This window comes from Centrocercus urophasianus, unplaced genomic scaffold (assembly GCF_019232065.1).
Source record: "Centrocercus urophasianus isolate 14NV4802_14NV808 unplaced genomic scaffold, USGS_Curo_1.0 seq_10, whole genome shotgun sequence".
In the NCBI taxonomy this organism is placed as follows: Eukaryota; Metazoa; Chordata; class Aves; order Galliformes; family Phasianidae; genus Centrocercus; species Centrocercus urophasianus.
Window position 1 is genome coordinate 57,186,771 of NW_024884142.1, and position 18,966 is coordinate 57,205,736.

Genomic DNA, 18,966 nt, shown 5'->3' on the forward strand with positions numbered 1-18,966 from the left:
GCAATCAGGTAATTTCATGAATGACTTATCACAGAATGGACTATGTTAGAAGAGACCTTAAAGATCACCTAGTTCCAACCTTCTGCTGTGGGCAGGGCTGCAACTAACTAGATCAGGCTGCCGAGGGCCCCATGCAACTTGGCCTTGAATGCCTCCGGGGGTGGGGCATCCACACTATGGGCAACTTGTTCCAGTGCCTCACCACCCTCATTGTGAAGTTTCTATCTAATCTAAATCTTTTTCTTTTTTTTTTTGAGATACATCATATATAAATATTTTTTTTTCTTTTTTTTTTTTTCCTTTTTTTTTTTTTTTAATTTAAGATTCTCATTATTTGTCCTGTCACTATACTTCCTAGAAAAGAGACATCCAGACAGCCTGATAATCTGTAATGACTCTCAGTACTGTCCCACTTCAGTAAACTGTCCAGAGGAGATCTTGGGCTATTAACACACACCTGAAGTTTTAATCAGAGAAGCATTCAAGGCTACCAAACACCACTTGGAACTGGTATACAAAGCTAAAGATTTCTGTTTTGAATACAATGTGGCACCAAAACTTTTCAGGATGTCTTATTTTCTGTTTAGCAAGTAACTTTCAATCTACATTGTGAATTCATATACTAACAAAAACCACCAAATTAGAAATTATGCTGCTCTATTCTAGCCATATGCTGTCTGCACGTGGCAATACTTAATACATCAGCATGTCTGAATCTAACTGTACACTCTCTAATTAATGCTTTGCTTTCTCAATACATAATTCCAAAATTTTAGCACTAGACAATCCTTACCAGCACAAGTCTGATGCATGTCATATCATGACTTCCTAAAACTAAGTTAACGTTTGTGGATCGTTGGATGGAGTATGGATGCAAGTGACATTTCATAAGTAGGACTTAAAAGTATCAACATACCAATTTCATTAAACGATTGCAGAAATTTCTACAAGGAATTACATTTGAAAAAACATACAAACTAAATTTCAACTGAGTGAATGCAGACATCTAAAAATATAAACAATATCACAGGAGAGACTTATCTCACTCCAACAAGGACAGAAAAATTCTTGTCCTGCTTATTCTTACTTAGTTCAAATGTAAAATACCAATCAGTAAGAAGGTCAAAACCCAAATGCTGACATCAAGTTTTCATATTTAAAACCAATGTCTAGAAAAAGAAGTCAAATCAAATGGAAGAAAGTCCAATAATTCAAAATGATGAAAAAGATTGTGTTTTGTAATTCTTCTGATGACCACAACCTCTTAAGATGCTTCTTTCAGGTTTGAATATTTACTTGCTTTTTTTTTTTGTAACTTTAACAGATTAATCACTCTGAATATAGTCAAACATTCGAATTTTGCTGACATTAAAACACGTTTTGATAAAAATGCTTATGTAGTTTAAAAGGTTAAAAAAAAAAGCTGGAATATATTGATACATCCAGAATATAAAAATGCAACTCAACTGTAAACTTTTTTCATAAAGAAAAGCTAACCCAAATCCTAGCAGCTTAGCAAAACTTCAGGGTACAAGTGGTTTCTTTAATTCTACTCCTTTGACTTATGATTTGTGAACATACTTTCTGTATGCCTTAGTTCAGGTAAGAGCCTTTCCCTTTTCCCAAGAAAAATACAATTAATGCAATAGGCATAACAGGTACATTTCTTCGGCTGCAGCCGCTTGAACATCTGAAAAGTATATGTACAAATTCCAGATGTATTGAAAAAAATGTCAACAAAAATTAACTGGTCAGACAATACAGGCACTGTGGAGAGCAGACAACTGATTCACGGAAGACAACGGAGTAAAAGGCTTAACTGTACTACTGTGTATTTGTTTACCCTGAAGACACAGAAGAATCTATGGTTTGTTAATGGAATATTTTCAAATGAAGAGGAAGGAACAATGATGTGATGTCTCACTACACACCACTTCATCAGAAGGAAGGAAAGATGAGGATCTTCTGAGCAAATAAACCGAAGGATAGGATTTAGTGGTAATGGTAGTAACCAGCTGGGTTACAACAGTGCAAAGTAATGGTATAATGCAGACTAGAGCATGATGAAGACAACTTCTGTTTTAGGAAGGAGGATGAATGCAGAAGCACGCTTTGTTTTAGCTACCTAGGGAGGAAGGGTGTAGGTTAAAGATCTAGTCAGAAAAGTGAGTTGAAAGAAAGCGCTCATGAAAGAGTGAAAGTGATCAAGGTTCAAGAAGTCATGGAAAGAAATGAGAGAAAATGATGAAGATATTGAACTTGGGAGAAAGGCACTTCAGTTGTTCCCTTGAGCCAGTAGATATGGTCACATAATTAATCAAAAAAGCAAAAATATAATTAAGTTGACAGTTACTGAAGAACACTATGCAAAAGCTATTCTACTGGGAGAAAAGATACTAAATAAAATAAAAACAGACTATCATCATCTCAGGAAGTTATTTACAGACTTGAAGAGTAAAATAAAAAACAACTTTTACTAGAACAAAAAGAGTTTTTTAAGTGTATATAGCCACACACAGGTATAGTCAAGCAAAACCAGTGAAAGATCATTAAAATTAGATATTAAAAGATACTTTATGAATTCTCAAGAAGTGAGTTGATCAAGTAAAAGTTACATTATATTACTAGAAAAAAAAAACCAACAGCAAAATCACAAAGAAAATACTGAGTTCTTTCTTAAAAAATCTGTTTCTAATTATTTATTATTGAAGAATTTCAAACAAAAATAAAAGAATAAATAAAATGAATTCAATAATATTTAAGTGCAAATGTATCCCAGTTTGCAAAGTCTGACAAAATGAACTCTAAACTGAAATCAGAGCTAAACTGTCACTGACGGTAATGAGGAAGAACAGACAGACACTAAAAAGACAGATAGAATTTCTGTGCTCATTGGTGTCAACAAGGCCATGTTAAATCCTTCTAGTTCTAGGCACAAGAGCTTTAGAAAGATGAAGAAAATTTCAGTGTCCAGAAGAATTATCAAAAGGCATCCTAGTCAATGTAAATTTGCAAAGGATAGAGCTTTATTTCTTAATTTCATAAAAACTTAATTTCATAAAAGCAAATTTCATAAAAATTTCATAATTTCATAGCTTAATTTCATAAAAACAAAAGAGTGCAACAAAAATGAACAAAAACAAAAATTTAAACCTATCTGCAAAAAGAAAGATTAGTGATATGACAGCTCTCAACAGCTATAAGATGTCTACCAAAGAAATGGAGTAACAGTTGTCTGTGATCCTTGTGGAAAGGACAAGAAAAAAATCTGAGTTAGTCTGGAAATAAGGAAGATGGTTGGACTAATAGATAATTTATTTAACTGGCTATAAACCATACACGTTGCCTGGTATTTTTCTAGAAACTTATTTATTGGAGACCCATGAATAGATGAGAGGTTAAACTGTCAGACACTTGGATCTTCACCACAGCATTGGAGTAAATGATCTCTGAGGGCTCCTTACAGCTTTACATTTCTGAGTGGAGCAGGCTCTAGAGTAAATCAGGGAGGTCCAAATCTGAAGTTTCAGGATATTCTAAATATCAACTCTTGTCTTGCTGATAGTGGTAATTTTCAAATGCATGCTTCTGCACCTACCAGTCTGCGCCTGATCTGTATTCTACAGGGGCCACGGAAGGGATTCTGCTGCAGGAACAGAAGAGAGCTGTGACAGGCAAAAGGAAGCTTTCCTACTCAGGCTGTATCTACTGCTGCAGGTCTACAGCTGTTCCTGATCATTTTCAGAGAAAAAAGCTGAGGATCTGATCTACAAGCTGGCAGTCAACTTTTGATGACAAAGTAATAAATATATGTCTATTCATCTGTATGTTGTCTTAGTTATGCAATGTCAGGACCTTTAGCAGTACAAGCTTCATAACTGAAATGCTTATTATGTAAAAAGAATACTTTTTTAAAAAAATGAAAGTCTCAGACTGGCCGTCCATCCAGCAAACAACTGTATATCATTTTCTTTTATAGAAAGTGGTCTTAATATCATTAACACTCGTGAAAACATGTCCAACTTTTTCTCGGACCTCAGCATATCCTCTTTCCTAAATACTGTATTGTGCAATTTGAAAAGTATTGAATGGCTTCAAATTGGCAAGCAATTTTCCTTACAATAAATTACCTGCTTATTCACACTTTTCCTATCACAACACTACTGTAAGAGTGACAGACGCCTAAAAAAAAAATCACAAAAATGTGATAAGCCATGGACAAAATTTTCAGGCTTACCTTACAATGACAGCAATGATGTTTGTGCCAGGGAGCCCCCCGAAAGAGTGGAATTTAAATTTAAGTTCTACAGTTCAAATAAAGCAACTCAGTCACAATAATTTATATAACCAAGGATTCTTACTTGTATGTATTCACATTCTGTAAAACAATTTCAGTAAATATAAAATTCAACTCTGTAAACTTACCTAAATCAGGCTTTAACTCAGTTGGCAAACTTAGCTTCCTGGACATCTTTGCTGAAAAGTGAAGTATATCCTTTTTTTAAAAAGAATAAACACAATTCTGCTGGCCTGCATTTGCCTCTTTCCAATTATTTAATGTATCGTTGTTTATAACATTAACTGCAGTACTTAACAGGATTTCTGCTAAAGCAGAACGTCACTCTCACAAGTGAGGCATGCAAAGTAGAACACGGAAGCCACTGTGATCCCCAAATATAGCATTTTATTACTTTTGCCAAACTTCATTTCCCCTTAGATGTCTGAAATAATTTGATATATTGGATGAATTTGGTTTGGCTCAAATTCAAGATTTATCTCTTCAGGTAAAAAGAGATAATACAGACTCTCAGCTACTACAAGAATGCACACTGAAACTTTCATAAAGTTCACATCCCATCCACTCTTCTGCCCTACTTCTTGATCAAACCTGAGATACTTAAAATGGAGAAAAGATTAAATTTTAATTACTCTAAAATGCTAACGTAAACGTGTAAAATAAGCTAATAATCTGAGGTACGATCTGTGATCTTAGAAGAACAAAGAAGTTACAAAGAATTTTAAAATGAGCAGCATACAAACTCCTGTAACACTCAGAGAGTCACATTCTAGCAATACTGTGAGGAAATAAAGCATGCATCCAACATGCTGCTAAAATGGACTCACTAGTAGACTTGCTGCCATTCATTCCCCTTTCATCTTTATTCCAATAAATACTGGAGAGTGAAAAAAATAATGCAGTAGTTCAACTACTAGAGCAGCAATAGAATTTGAATTTATTTCTTAGCCACGTGCCTGTATTTTGATTCATTGTTTAATTCTTTGCTATCTCATAAGAGAAACACTTCTCTACCTAAAACCGATGTTGAGAACAGTCTCAGTTTAAGGAGTACCTTGTAATGTATATCAGTCATAAAGCAGGATTGAATCTTTTTGCCCCTCTCACTTAAAAGTGGAACTCACTCATTCTAGTTGTCTGTTTAAACAAAAATCATTGTTTTTTACAAATCCTAACAAAGAGTGTACGATTCGAAGTTACTTCCACTCCTTCAATAATGAAAGTACTTCACTGTATCATCAACTATGCTCATTAATATTGCAAAGTCTAGTTAACTGAATGGTTGAACAGTTTTATTCTTGTCATGCATGATAAAAATTTGAGAGTAAGTCTCCAGAAATAATCTCATTTCCTTCGCATGGCACTGTTACAAAGTACGTCCTGGTCAAATTAAATTGAACTCAGACCACAGCGTTAGGCACTTCAACATGATGCAGGCTGCTTCTGAAAAGAGCACTGCAGCTATAGACATGCTTCCTACCTTCACGTTTGCATCGCTGCTGCCTGGCTTAATGATGAGGCCAAAACTTATCTTAATTAAGTTTCTGACAAGGACTGTTTTCAACAAGATTGAGTTCTGCTTCAGATCAGTGTTCAGCTGTGCATACAGAAAACGATGGTACGACACAGCAACAGTGACAAGGTTTCTGCTGTCAGATTTAACTTGCATCAGCTTGAAGAAAGATAAAGAAACCTCGTCTGGAATCGTGAATTACAAGATGAGCATTCCTCATCTTAAATCTTATGTTCTGTTTTGGACAAATAAATTATAAAAGGCTGAGATACTTAACAATACCTTGCACACATACAAATTGAGCTGTTTTTGTGAGGTTTCTGTTTGTTTTTCCCCACGTGTGAATATCAGCAATCATTTAATCACTTCGAAGACCACAGTGGTTGCTTCTGGCTTCTCAAATGAAAGTGTTTAATGATTTTAAGCACTTGGGGGGGGAAAAAAAAAAAAAAAAAAAAAAAAGTGGCAAAAACTAAGTTACTTAGGCAACAGATAACATGGAATATAGGCTGGTAGTGTTGCTTTCTAAGACTCAATCCTCACTTTCAGCTTTCTACTCATTAGTGGAAGGTCAGTTGCATGAACTAGGTTGATGAGGTAAAACAAATCTGCCCTTTGTATTTTTTAGCAAACACTAAAAAATGCTTCTCATTAATAGAATAAGAAAATAAATGAGTTGTTAAAAGAACATTACTGCTAGAAATTGTGAATATGTTATGCAGAGAAGTCACATTTAAAAACACGTGAAAAACCTCAATAATTCAAACGTAAATAGTAAACCAGACCCTATTTAAAAGGCAGTACTGCCATCTTGTGTTTAGACAGAAAAGTGCCTCAAAAAGCAATAAGAAAACACAAGTATTTCACAGCTAAATCATTTACTAACATTACTTGGTGCAACAAGTAACTTGTATGCGTATATGTCTTACAGTTTACAAGTTTCAGAAAATTCAGTTTTGCCATGCCATAGATGGAAAAACAGTACTGCCAGACATCACAGACATCATCTACATGAAAGATACTTTTTGGGGAAATGGAAAAAAAAGCTAACAAGATTGAGATATACAGAGAACATTCTCAGCTTTGGTCATTTCATTCCAGTTGTACAACAAGGCAATGGTGATGGTGACTGCTCCTGCTGGGTGCAGCTGACCTCAAGTATTTGCTGTGATGCCACAGTTGAATACCTTGGTGGTGATGGTGATTGCTGCCCCATTTACAGCCAAGGCTGCCTTTCTGCAACCAGTGCAAGACAAGGAGATGGAATCTAAGGAATCATCTTGCTGCTCTTATCAGATTGCTGCTCCAGGCAATGACTACTTTGCCTTGTTCTTATATCTACTTTATACTCTTCTAACATAGAAAACCTAAGGTCATACATAGGCATGTATATACATTTCCTTTTGCTGATTTATATAACCAAATATGTATCACATGAAAAGGAGATTAGACAACTGTCCAAAAACAGCCTACAGGATTCTTAGAGATTTCTCACGTTTGTCTTTAGGGAGCAGATGTGGAAGGTTACACTGGCATAAGCATGTTGCATTTCTGTATGGCAGGCTCAATCAATTCAATGAAAAAAACCTGCTGAAACATGCCTCAATAGGAAACTGTGGCTTAGAAGTAATAGTTGTATCCTATTTGCAGCAAGTTATCCCAAGCTACTTTACAAACCATTATGTCCTAAAGTGTATAAATTTGAAAGCTGTATACCATTTTTCTCATACATCCCCTATTTACGGAAACCCTTTGCTACAAACCCTCTAAAAACTGTAAGGGAGACAAGCGTACTGATGTCTTGACAGACGAGAATGGTTTACATGTAACATAAAACATTCAAAATTTCATAAGAAATATTTAAGCAGCATAGAATTATCTTCTGCTTCTTCATTGTATTTTTTAGATATATCAAAGTCCCAAAATGATTCAGTGTTTGACAGCTACACAGAATGAAAAATATTTCTCAACTTACTAACTTTGTGATAACTGAACAACCAAATATTGTACTGCTGATGGTTGAATGAAATAGATTATCAATGCTGAAATCTCAAAATTTGGTATGACTTACAAAACCATTTTACAAGAAAACGTATGAAAATAGATCTGCTTCGTATGCCCCACATTAAATCAGACAAAATGTTAAAAATGCTGGAAGAAGCTGTCATTAGAGTAACTAAGAACTTTGAGGCTCTTAAGCTTTGATGTTGTGAAAACAGGTTAAAAGGCAATGATTTTAGCATCGTTTGGCAAATTTAGCTGTGCATTTAGAATGTAAAAAATGTGAAAAATTGTGTTAACAGCTGTAGAGTATAGAAATCAGGAATTACAACTACTCTGCACGTTTGCCTAATAGTTTCGTTTGCAGTTGTTCTTAAATTCCAGAAATAAAAACAATTTTTGCTGAAAAATAACATCTCCTGGGACAGTTTTAAAGAGAGATAATGGAGTATATGATATTTTGCATACACCTTTACTAAAGCTACTTACAGAAATGGATGTAAAAACACCTCATGTTCTAACTGATTCAACGAGAGTATTTAACCACATAAAGCTCATTGTACCAAATACTTAACTGACTAAAACAGAGTTGATGATAAATGGTGTTGTTTCAGTGTAAAATTAATGACAAAGTGGCACTCATATTTCACAAAACTCACTGCCCATTTACACATCTAGCAGACATTTCCATTTAAAATAACAAAAAAGCAAAAAGCATGCAATCATTAAAAAGAGGTGGCAAAGCATTTTGCCTTATTTACATATACAGAAAAACTTATAAGTTCAGAAAATCATGCAGAAGAAAGATATGAGGTACAGAAAACATGGCAGCGGAGGAAAAACTAGAAAGACACTCCTTGCATGGCATTCAGCTACTTAAAACTCTAGATGTGGATGAAATAATTGCATTCTTTACACTTCCAATAAATTACACAAAACACAGTATGAACTGACTGATAAACAGTTATGAGTTACATATGAAATGCATTATTGTCTCAACTCTGCCTTGAACTTTCACCCTGAAAAAGGCTTTGCTTGTAGAGGTTATAGTATTTCAGTTGTGGAAAACATTCACAGCATTTTCAGTTGTAAGGCTTCAAGCTGAAACAGATGTCAACAGTTCTACAGAATTACCATTAGCATGCTTCATTATTCTTGGATATTACTCTTTTAAAAAAAGGGAAAATTAAAATCATAGTCACATTAAAAGACTCCTATTCTGCGCAGAAAGAAATAAGTTCAGGAGTCTGCTTCAGGACAAAAGGAAAATATCTCATCAACAGGCACTGACATACTATGCACGAGACAAAGTGTTGTTTTTCTCATTAAATGAACTGAACATAAGTTTCCAGTTAGCCTGAATCCTTTAGGAGAACACATTAATGAATATTAACATAAAACATACTCAAGTTTTTCCAATCATATAATTGAATTGACATAATGATATATTATTGAGAGAGATTTGCTTTCTTTAATTATGCCTGTGTTTCCAGGTTCAGAGCTCCTCTTCGTTAACCTGTTACCAGTGCAAGCAGTGCTCAACTTAGTACTGAGCAAAGGGCATATTCCTCATGTTGTGCTTCAGATACCAAAGTTTCATCAGCCACATTTAGCTTGTTGAATTCTGAACAATTTTTGGTAGCTGAACTGTGATAAAATGGATTAGTGGATTAAGATTAAAAGTTAAGTTTTCAATCAGCAAATCAGAGGGAGAACACTGAAAAAAATCTCTTCATTGCTGTGAATTACAGTCCAACACAAACTATGAAGTAGTACTTCAGCAAACATATTCACTATCTAAAGTAATCATAGGTTTTTGACCTCGCAAAAGGAATGAATTTAAACCTTCCAGTGATTTACAAATGCAACCAATGAAAACATAATGAAACTTCAGCAGTGATTCTGAAATGAAAGTAACCATATCGCAGGTAAGAAAGAAGAATCCTTTTCCCAAAATCACACAACCTCTAGCTTTCATTTATTTAATGACCAAATAGCTGTAAGAAGAGCTAGTTTTCATTCCAATCACAAAAGGGTTCAATCTATGGCCTGCATACAACATATTCCAAGGCAGTCTGTTACCAAATTTTTAAGACAGGTCTGGAGCTGGTAGGCAATTGTGTCACAGCTGGACGCAGAAAAATAAAAGCAATTCTGGAACAATAACAGAGCATACTGGTAGATGTTACCAAATCATTTTTCAAATGATTAAATGAAAACATTACACTACCTCTATCTTGATCACTGTAATATACAAATCTGACCATATGGCTATGAATGTAACACAAAAGAAAAAAAATTAGTCACCTGTACCCTTGCATAAGTAGTGGAATAATGTTGTAACTTGCATAGACTGAACTCCTAATACAGATTAGAATCTTACCCATCCAGAAAATAGAAAAGTGCATTTGCAAAACAGAAAAAAAAAACCAAAAAACAAAAAAACCAAACCAAACCAACCAGAATTTAAGCCACCAGCATCCTTGATTTTTTAAAAATCATTCTGCCCAGTATATTCAGCATAGAAGCAGCCCACAGAATTACCAAGTAGAATAAAGAATGAAAAATTATTAATTGAATATGCATTGAAATTTGATTTTTAAAATTTTAATTTATTTTTTGATGCAGGGTTAGTGGTGCATAGAGTGAGACACAGGAACAGAAAAGAATCTTTCTAGTTCCTACCTATGTCATTGGCTACCATCTTGGAAAACTGTCTGCTTTTGGTCTTCACTGCAAATAGTATTTTAATTAAAAAAAAAAAAAACAACAAAAAAAGTCAATCTATGTATCAAAGGATGAACTGCAAAAAAACAAAAACACAAAAACAAAAACTAAGGAAAAAAAATACTGTACCCTTTTCTATAAAATTATTCATTTTTTGCTCATCATCATCAGAATTTGGTGAACCAGAACCTACGAGCAAAGACAGAATGAAATATATATACATTTATTTTTGATGCATACCCAATGTATTAATAAAAGATTTCAGTTTAAGGTAGAAAAGAAGATGTATTGAATTATCAAAAACTGATACTGGTATTCTCTGGTAGCTGTGCTAGATGCTGCGGATTCCAAATTATTCTTGAGAGTCAGGAATTCTGCTATATTGAGGTTAACCACAAAAATTGTAATGCAAGGTACTATTCTGTGCAGGGCAGAAGTTATATTGCTAGAAACATTTCCCTCACTGAATAAAATGTTTACGTTGAATAACTAGATTACTCTTGTAATCATGACTGTAGTCTTGTAATCATGATTCCAGACAAAAATTCATCTAAGTGTGATTCACAGAACACAATTTATTGCTGGCAGCAATAAATGAGAAAGCTTTTCAAATCTGTTTCTTTTCAATGCAATAAATAATTGTTCAGCCACAGTTCTTTTCTGCCAACAAAAATTTCTCAAAATTCTTAATACTGTAGTCAGCAATGGTGGCTCTAAGTCCCACTGTTTGAAGCTTCCTATTGCCATGAAATAAAAACAAACTTCAACAAAAAAATAGAAAATTTTACTGGATATTATTTTGTGAAATTATAGAAATAAGATACAGTGACATCTGCAAACATAAAGACATGCTGGCTTACAATGAGATGTTTTACGGTCAGATTAGTGTCCTCAGAGTCCTCACTTTGTTACTACCTAATTTCAGTTAAACAAACAAAACAAAAAAAAAGGGGGGCATAAAGCTACTACCCAACCCTTGCACCCACTGCACCTCCCTCACTAGCGTTTCTGTATTATTAAAAAAGTAGAATACAATTGACAGTCCATTTTACAGTCCTCTGAAATTCATTAACACCCACTGGAGGAAATTAAATGCAACTTAGGTTCTTCTTCACCTGTACGCTGGAAGGTGGAAGAGAAACACAGAATCACAGAATGGCCTGGGTTGAAAAGGACCACCAAGATCATCGAGTTTCAACCCCCCTGCTATGCACAGGGTCACCAACCACCAAGACCAGGCTGCCCAGAGCCACATCCAGCCTGGCCTTGAATGCCTCCAGGGTTGGGGCATCCACAATCTCCTTGGGCAACCTGTTCCAGTGTGTCACCAACCTCTATGTGAAAATCTTCCTCCTAATATCAAACCTAAACCTCCCGTCTCAGTTTAAAACTATTCCCCCTTGTCCTATCACTACCCACCGTCATAGACAGCCATTCCCCCTCCTGTTTATTTGCTCCCTTCAAGTCCTGCAAGGCCACAATGAGGTCTCCCTGGAGCATTCTCTTCTCCAAGCTAAACAAGCGCAGCTCCCTCAACCTTTCCTCACAGAAGAGACGCTTCAGCCCTGAGCAAATGCAGACTTCAACCCCAATAGTGACTGATTTGCTTTATAGGTCATACTGTCTAACAGTCAAAGCTAACAGTACAGTCAACCCACTCCTACAGACTTAAAGTAGCTAACAAGTAAGCCATTGGTGTCAGTGTATTTCTTTCTTCAGTGGCCAACTCTGTTCTGGAAAAAGTTCACTTAAATCCAGCCTCTGTCCTGCATCTTAAACTCAACAATATTGTGCAACTGATTTATCCAAACTCTCTCTTATCCCTGTAGCAGAATGTTCCAGTCTTGTGACCACACCCCAAAAAACCACTAAACTTAGAAACTAAACCTAAGGAATTGCAGCTCTTGTCATACCCATAATGGCTGGCCTTCCCCAGAACACAAAGACCAGAGTGTTCTGTCACCAGTGAGGTGACAGCTTGCCAGTCTCCATCCCTACTTTCAAGTACCTTTTTCAAAGGAAATATTGGAGAAGTCTGCCGTGAATATTTCTCATTCATGAAAAACTGAGAGAACTAAGGGAAGCAAGATGAAGATCAACTTCACTACTACAAAAATCTACAGGGCTTTCAACTGTGGCTTCTCACCTCAGTCTTTTGTCCATTCTCTATTTTTTGAATTCAGAATTTTTTTTTTAGCATTGCATGTGCACCTAGAAAGAAATATCCAAACTGCATTACATTTTAACCTAGTGTACTACAACTCAAACAGGAGGGATGGAGAGTAGGCAAACTGGTAAATTTAAGATTTTTCCAAACCTTGACTCTTGTCCTACTACACATCTTACAACAGGTAAATCTGCAACTTTGACCTTTGAATTTGGAGTAGAGATTTGAATGAAGCAGATGAAGAGACACAGTACTACTTTAAAAATCCAGCATTATTCTAACAAAAAATTACAACAAACATTCATCTCTAATATTATATATTGACATGTAATATTTACATAGTTATAGTTTCAATTAGCCAACATTAAAAAAAAAATTTAAGTAATGTATCGTTACTGCAGCTTTCCTTTAGAATAGTCTAATACAGGAGTAGTGACAGAACTTTTTTTTTTGAAGCAGAGAAATCCTACTTTGTAAGGATGTAAGCCTCTGAAGACTTCTGATTCCAAAGGAAAGAAAAAAACTAGCTCCTTTGCTCCTTCTGCAGACTTTTCTTAAACCACTTTTGAGGACTCTGAGACACCAGACACATGTACTCCTAAAGGAATTAGAGCATCTTTTATCAGAGTTTCAAAATTCAATTGTGCCGTGGAGTATGTTCCTTACAACAAATATTACAGATTTTATCCCTTCACTTATCTTTATGACATTTCTACTGCATCTATTAAATTAATCCTCCTTTAAAAACACAGTGGTGCAACGCAGCAACGTTTTTCAGGAAAGCTACAACAACTTGTGAGAAGACTACAGGCTTTATTCAACTAGTCTGTATTCAAGTATGCCATCTTCCATGCAAATAAGAAGCTGAAAATCAGACTAAGTTATGATTACCTGAAGTGGGTGATTTGCAGCGATCTTCTGGCACCACTGTACCCTCATTAATATCACAAAGACCTGCTGGAACACAAAAATAGCGTCTGATAAGCATGGCTGCTATTTTTTCCTTTCTTCCATTGCAGTTAGAAACTGGATACTTAATTAGATACAAACCAGATGGTTGTGGTAGAATTTGTTAGTATTACACTGTTGGTTTTTTTTGTTTGTTTGTTTGTTTTAAATTTAGACATCAGCCACAGTGACTGTAAAGCCGCTTCATCCTACTAAAGATGTCTTATTGGATTTTACAAAACATACTTCCTCATTAAATTTCAGTAAAAAAGAACCCTCTTTTAAGTATGAAAATAATCTGAACAGTTAATTCCATGCCATGAATGTATGTTAAGTACACATTTCTGTTTTGAAAAAAAATATATATAGATATACACATATATATATAACTGTAAAAGAAAGTCAGGTAGAAGAGGATCTTGAAAATGACAACCACACTCAGATGTATAACCAGTGTTTTTCACAATTTGCTTACCAATTTGCTTACAATTTGCTTTCAGCTTTATCTGCTGAAGTGGTGAGCTTTATATTTAATGTTGTATTGCAGAGGTCAGCTTGGAGTTCTGCTGGAAAATGTCACTTTAAGATTTTACGGTATTTGGGTGCTTCCTAAAGTTCATTCTTTACATTTCAGTAATGCAATTACATTTCAGTAAGGAAATAAAGCACAGAAGTTCAGCATCTGATGCTAAAGATAGAATAATTTTTAGGATCAGAAGATAGCTTTCATGACATGAGCCAGGAGTTTAAAGATACGTTAGCATTTTCATTTTTGATAGGAAATTGCCAGCAAAACAGCCCAGGATAAAGGATTTTATAAATATATTAAGGTGAATTATGCACATATAATTTATATATATATATTATATATATGTATATAATCTTGTTTTCCTTCAGGGATATTTTATGTGATACTAGTGTAAACAAGAATGCAATACTTTACAGAAATTAAATAGGTAAGTAAATAAATACTTGTTAAATAGGAGGTTTTTGCATGCACGCTGGCATTTCAAATAAAGTTAAAAACCTCCAGGGGAGTAACAGCTGAAGCAACAAGAGATTGAACAGGCAAAGCCTATCTATATAGATGCATTCAACAGTGCATCTGTAATAATTATTCCCATATTTTTTTTCCTTTTCTCTTTTCCCATATTTATTTCCTCTTCTATACAAGTGTTAGATTTCCCAATTATCAAAACCAAAGGTAATAATTTAAAGGAAAAAAAAGACATATCACTGTGGAATCCACTGAAGTTATGCTACATTCACACACTGTTATATTTATGCAATATAGCTTTTTGGTTTATTTAAGACTAAAAGCATGGGCAAATTGCACCTCAAAAAACTCAGATGACAATGATGTGCAAATGACCTTATGAACAGGTAAAGCCTTCACTTAACAAAAGTCAAAGAACTGATGTCAATTTGAAAACATATGGGGATATCCCAGGTAGAAGCTATATGTTTTCTTTCTCCTGCATAGTGGTAAACAATTTTAAGTATTTTTTCTAAAATCATAGAGTATTATGGGATAATCATGGTATATGTTCTCCCACAAAGTACATTTTCACCTCCAAAACCACCAGTTTAAAACACACTTGAGAGTCTATGCGTTCTGTGCTACCCAGGGCTGTGTAATAACTTTTTCAAAAAGCCATAAGCTGCTCTCCCAGCAAGCAGTACAAGTTTCAGATAGTACCAAGGGTAGGCTATATACATTCCACTCACGCATATTTAAATAATAATGCCCAAGATACTTTTAAAGGCAATTTTAGTGTTTGTTATTCTCTCAGATATGGTCTGAGCAGACTACATGCTACAAGTTCATGCTTAGTAACTCTACTAATCCCAAACACAGGGGATCAGTATCAGCTTAGGGTTAATGACCTTTATGGTTAACATTTCTGGAAATTTACAGAGCTCTATTATGACTTGGGAGTATGGGGTTAGCATTCCAGGAATATAGCCTTGATGACACCCAATAGCCTTCAAAGGTAAAGGAAGATCCTGATAAGATTTTTATTATGCATGTAAAATGGAAATGAATTTTTGGTACTGGGAACAGTCAAGTAAATAAATACTGAACATTCAGATATGACTGCAGTTCACCTAAAACAGGTATTTAGCATCTCCCCACTCTTTCAGCTTATGGAAAGCAGAGACAGCACAGAACATTTTTGCTGGGCTGGCTATGGCATCACTAGAAGGAATTAAAAAAATTCCAGCCAACCACAGTCTATCAGATTAAAAGTTGTTTCTTATGCAAAGTTGTTTTACGTGTCCTGAACCTTTGAGGTGGACTCTTCTCATAGTAGCCATTGAAGAAATTGCTTCACCCTTAGAGAACAAATGTCATTTTGGTATTTTAATATTCTTTCATAAGTGACGGCTTATTCTTGTCACCTCCTACTTTCATTTCACTAACCCAACAGAAATCTTTGCTGTAGTTGCTGGGAGGGATTTGAAAATGAACAGTTCTTAAGTGCGAGGGGAAGCAGTTCTTGCCAACATAACAAAGGAGTATCTACAAGGTTTGCAGGCCTTCAGTCTGAAGTCAGGACTCTGAGGAATGCCCATTCATCAATATTCTTGTAGCAACAACAGCCTAAAATGCATGTTTCTAGTGGCAGCAATAATTAGATCTGGTTGTCAACAATCAGGCCAAGAAAGAGCAGAGTATAGACTAAATTTTGTGCCAAGACTGCTGCTCAGGGAAAACTATTTATGCATTTGTCATGATTTAAGATGATGTCTTCTGACTTAACTAAGAGCTACTTACTGCTGTATCCCTTATGAGAGTGGTATATCTGTACACAGTGAGCCCGGACAACTGCGAGAACAGCATAGTTTGTATATGTACAATAATTCAAACGTTTTTCTAACAGGTCTGAAACAGGTGGAAAGAAAATATATCCAAAGCAATTCATCCAGCCTACTAAAATTTTGAGTTTGTTCTAGATCTAGGACAGAAGCAGGCTAGAAGAACGGCTCCAAAAGTTCACCTTAAAACATGCTCCCCGAGGCCTTTTGGAGTTTGTTACAGAAGTCTGACAGTTTAGATCTGGTGCCATGCTCATACATGCCACACACATACATGTGTATGTGTGTTCTATTGTTCATACATGTGCATGAAGTTCTATTATAAAACACAGAAACACGAGCACTTATTACTCCAGATCCAAGTACAGCTTCAATTCTGACTTGCCAGGACAACAACAAACAATGCAGTATCACGTTATGTGGATTTGCTCATTACTGAAGATAGCAGGTTTAAACAACGCTCTTTGAACAAATACTAAGGAAATCCTCACAGCAGCAATATTAGGAGGACAAAACTGTGCTGTGCTTTTAAAAACCGTCTCGGTCCCAGATCATGCTCCTTAGGGAGCCAAACTATACAAATCCGAAGTCTAAGTTTAGGAATTTAACTTCCCATCTCCTTCTATTGTAATTCTTCAGAGGAAGAGCTGAACTTCTCACACTTGTTTCCTGTAAGAAGTGTAATCCCGCTTTGACAGGAATAGTATGTAGCCAAGAACAAAGTCATATACCTACACACTTGCTTCCACTGTAATAAGTACTGAGGTTACAATTTGATAGTCATCTTAATGAATAACTCGCATCAATTGATCCAACGGAAAACCTCAAAGCATTTGTATCATAAAACTACTTGCTAATTGTATGCATAAGATTTATACCACTAAATTATGGCATGATGCTAATTATTCTTGCACATAAATGCTGGAAATCTAATTACAGTCATCACTGCTATTATTTGACAAAGAGGAGGAAGGGACAGAAAAAAAATAATTTCATGTAGTAGTTCTTATAAATAGCACTAATTACTGTTACTCAATATGACCTGAGTTGCATCTGTGAAATACTAATAATATCTGTGAAATACTAATACTTTATAATCTCAAGTACCGATATAAGCAATTTGTGCGCTGAATTCTGAATTAAGTTTTATGATTTCAGGCTTACAAATGCACAACTCACAAGGGATTTTAAAGCCAATTGGTCCTAAGTTTTCCATTTCAGAACTAAAGCCTGATTAGAAGACCAGGAAAAACTAATCTTCTAATAAGCTCTTAGCTTCTTTCTGAACTCTAGTAGCAAGAAACTTGAAATAAACACAAAAATGAATTAAGAAAAATAAAATAATGCTATTAAAGATGGAAAAGATATCATGCTGCATTATAAATTCCCTAGAATGACAGTCAAAATTAACTAATATGTTGAGTTTTGTGAGTTCATATATATACGTCATTCAGGCACTTATATACCAACTTCACTGGAAACAAGTCCAATTAAAAATTTGAACTAGCTTGATGTGAAAATACGAACATAATAAATAACTGACTTGAAAGAGTCAGAAAAGCCCCCTAATCCAGAAACCAAACTTTATGATTCAGTACTATATTTGGCTTAGTCACAGCTGACGTTGGTCTTTAATGTATAAGCAAAAGTCACATGTAAGCAAAAACTGCTTCTATTTTGTCAGAATAATCTTGAACTGCCTCTAATAAAGCATATGAAGTGTTATAGAATGATATAGATTTTTATTTTAAAAAATGTAGTACATTGTACTAACTGAGAAATAACATAAAACCTTGCAACTCCCACGAGCACTCAGTTTTAAAAGAGTGAAGGTTGTTATCTTTGGTTGATTTAATTATGGAGCTAATGTCTGTTGATACATTCTGTCGTGTAGTCCTACAGTTACGAACTGTTTGATATTTGGTTCCAGTATTGTCTGTCTTCTTAATGGCTCTATGATCCTGTCACATTTCAGAAACAGTATATCAAGCAAAGATCTCAAACAGGGAGGATAGCATGAAGGTTAAGAAATCAACACTTACAAAAACGTGTTCTAACATATTAAATATTCCATGTAGAATCAGCTTTTCAATTGCTGGCTTTGGAAAGTAATTCTGGGACTACTGTCCACCTTTTCCTTCCCTTCAAAATGACAAAGGAGCAGCTGATCTTGCCTTTTAGTTCTGTATCATCTCAAAGCAGAAGCATTTCTTTTACAGATAACTCTCTCCCTTGGCAGCAGATGATGGAAGACAGTCTACCATCCCTGAAATGTATTTTTCTCTCTCTTTGGTAAAACAAAACAAAAATAACAACCCAAAAACAACCAAAAACAAAAAGCAGAACTAATAGAACTGGACCACAGACTTAAGTGTTTCTTTCACCACCACCACCAAGGTTCCTTGGATTTTGTTTTATTCTACTCCCTATTTAGCAAGGGAGTCAGATTTCAAACTTCTGCCCAAAGGCTGGAGAAAAATGACATGCTAGGGA

The 18,966-nt window shown here is 35.1% G+C and overlaps 1 protein-coding gene across 7 annotated transcripts in view; it reads right to left on the bottom strand.

Annotated features, from left to right (window-relative positions):
- The window catches only part of STXBP5 (syntaxin binding protein 5), a 105,866-nt gene that overhangs the window by 14,294 nt on the left and 72,606 nt on the right, over positions 1-18,966 (bottom strand). The window contains exons 19-22 of one of the 7 annotated variants that reach the window (XM_042810567.1): positions 13,597-13,659; positions 10,668-10,727; positions 10,497-10,544; positions 4,426-4,476 (exon numbers count right to left, since the gene is read on the bottom strand). In XM_042810567.1, coding sequence (XP_042666501.1) covers positions 4,426-4,476; positions 10,497-10,544; positions 10,668-10,727; positions 13,597-13,659 — 222 coding nt within the window. Of the gene's footprint in view, positions 1-4,425; positions 4,477-10,496; positions 10,545-10,667; positions 10,728-13,596; positions 13,663-18,966 lie in introns of all 7 variants that reach the window. The other 6 variants (XM_042810558.1, XM_042810576.1, XM_042810591.1 and 3 more) reach the window with 6 other exon arrangements.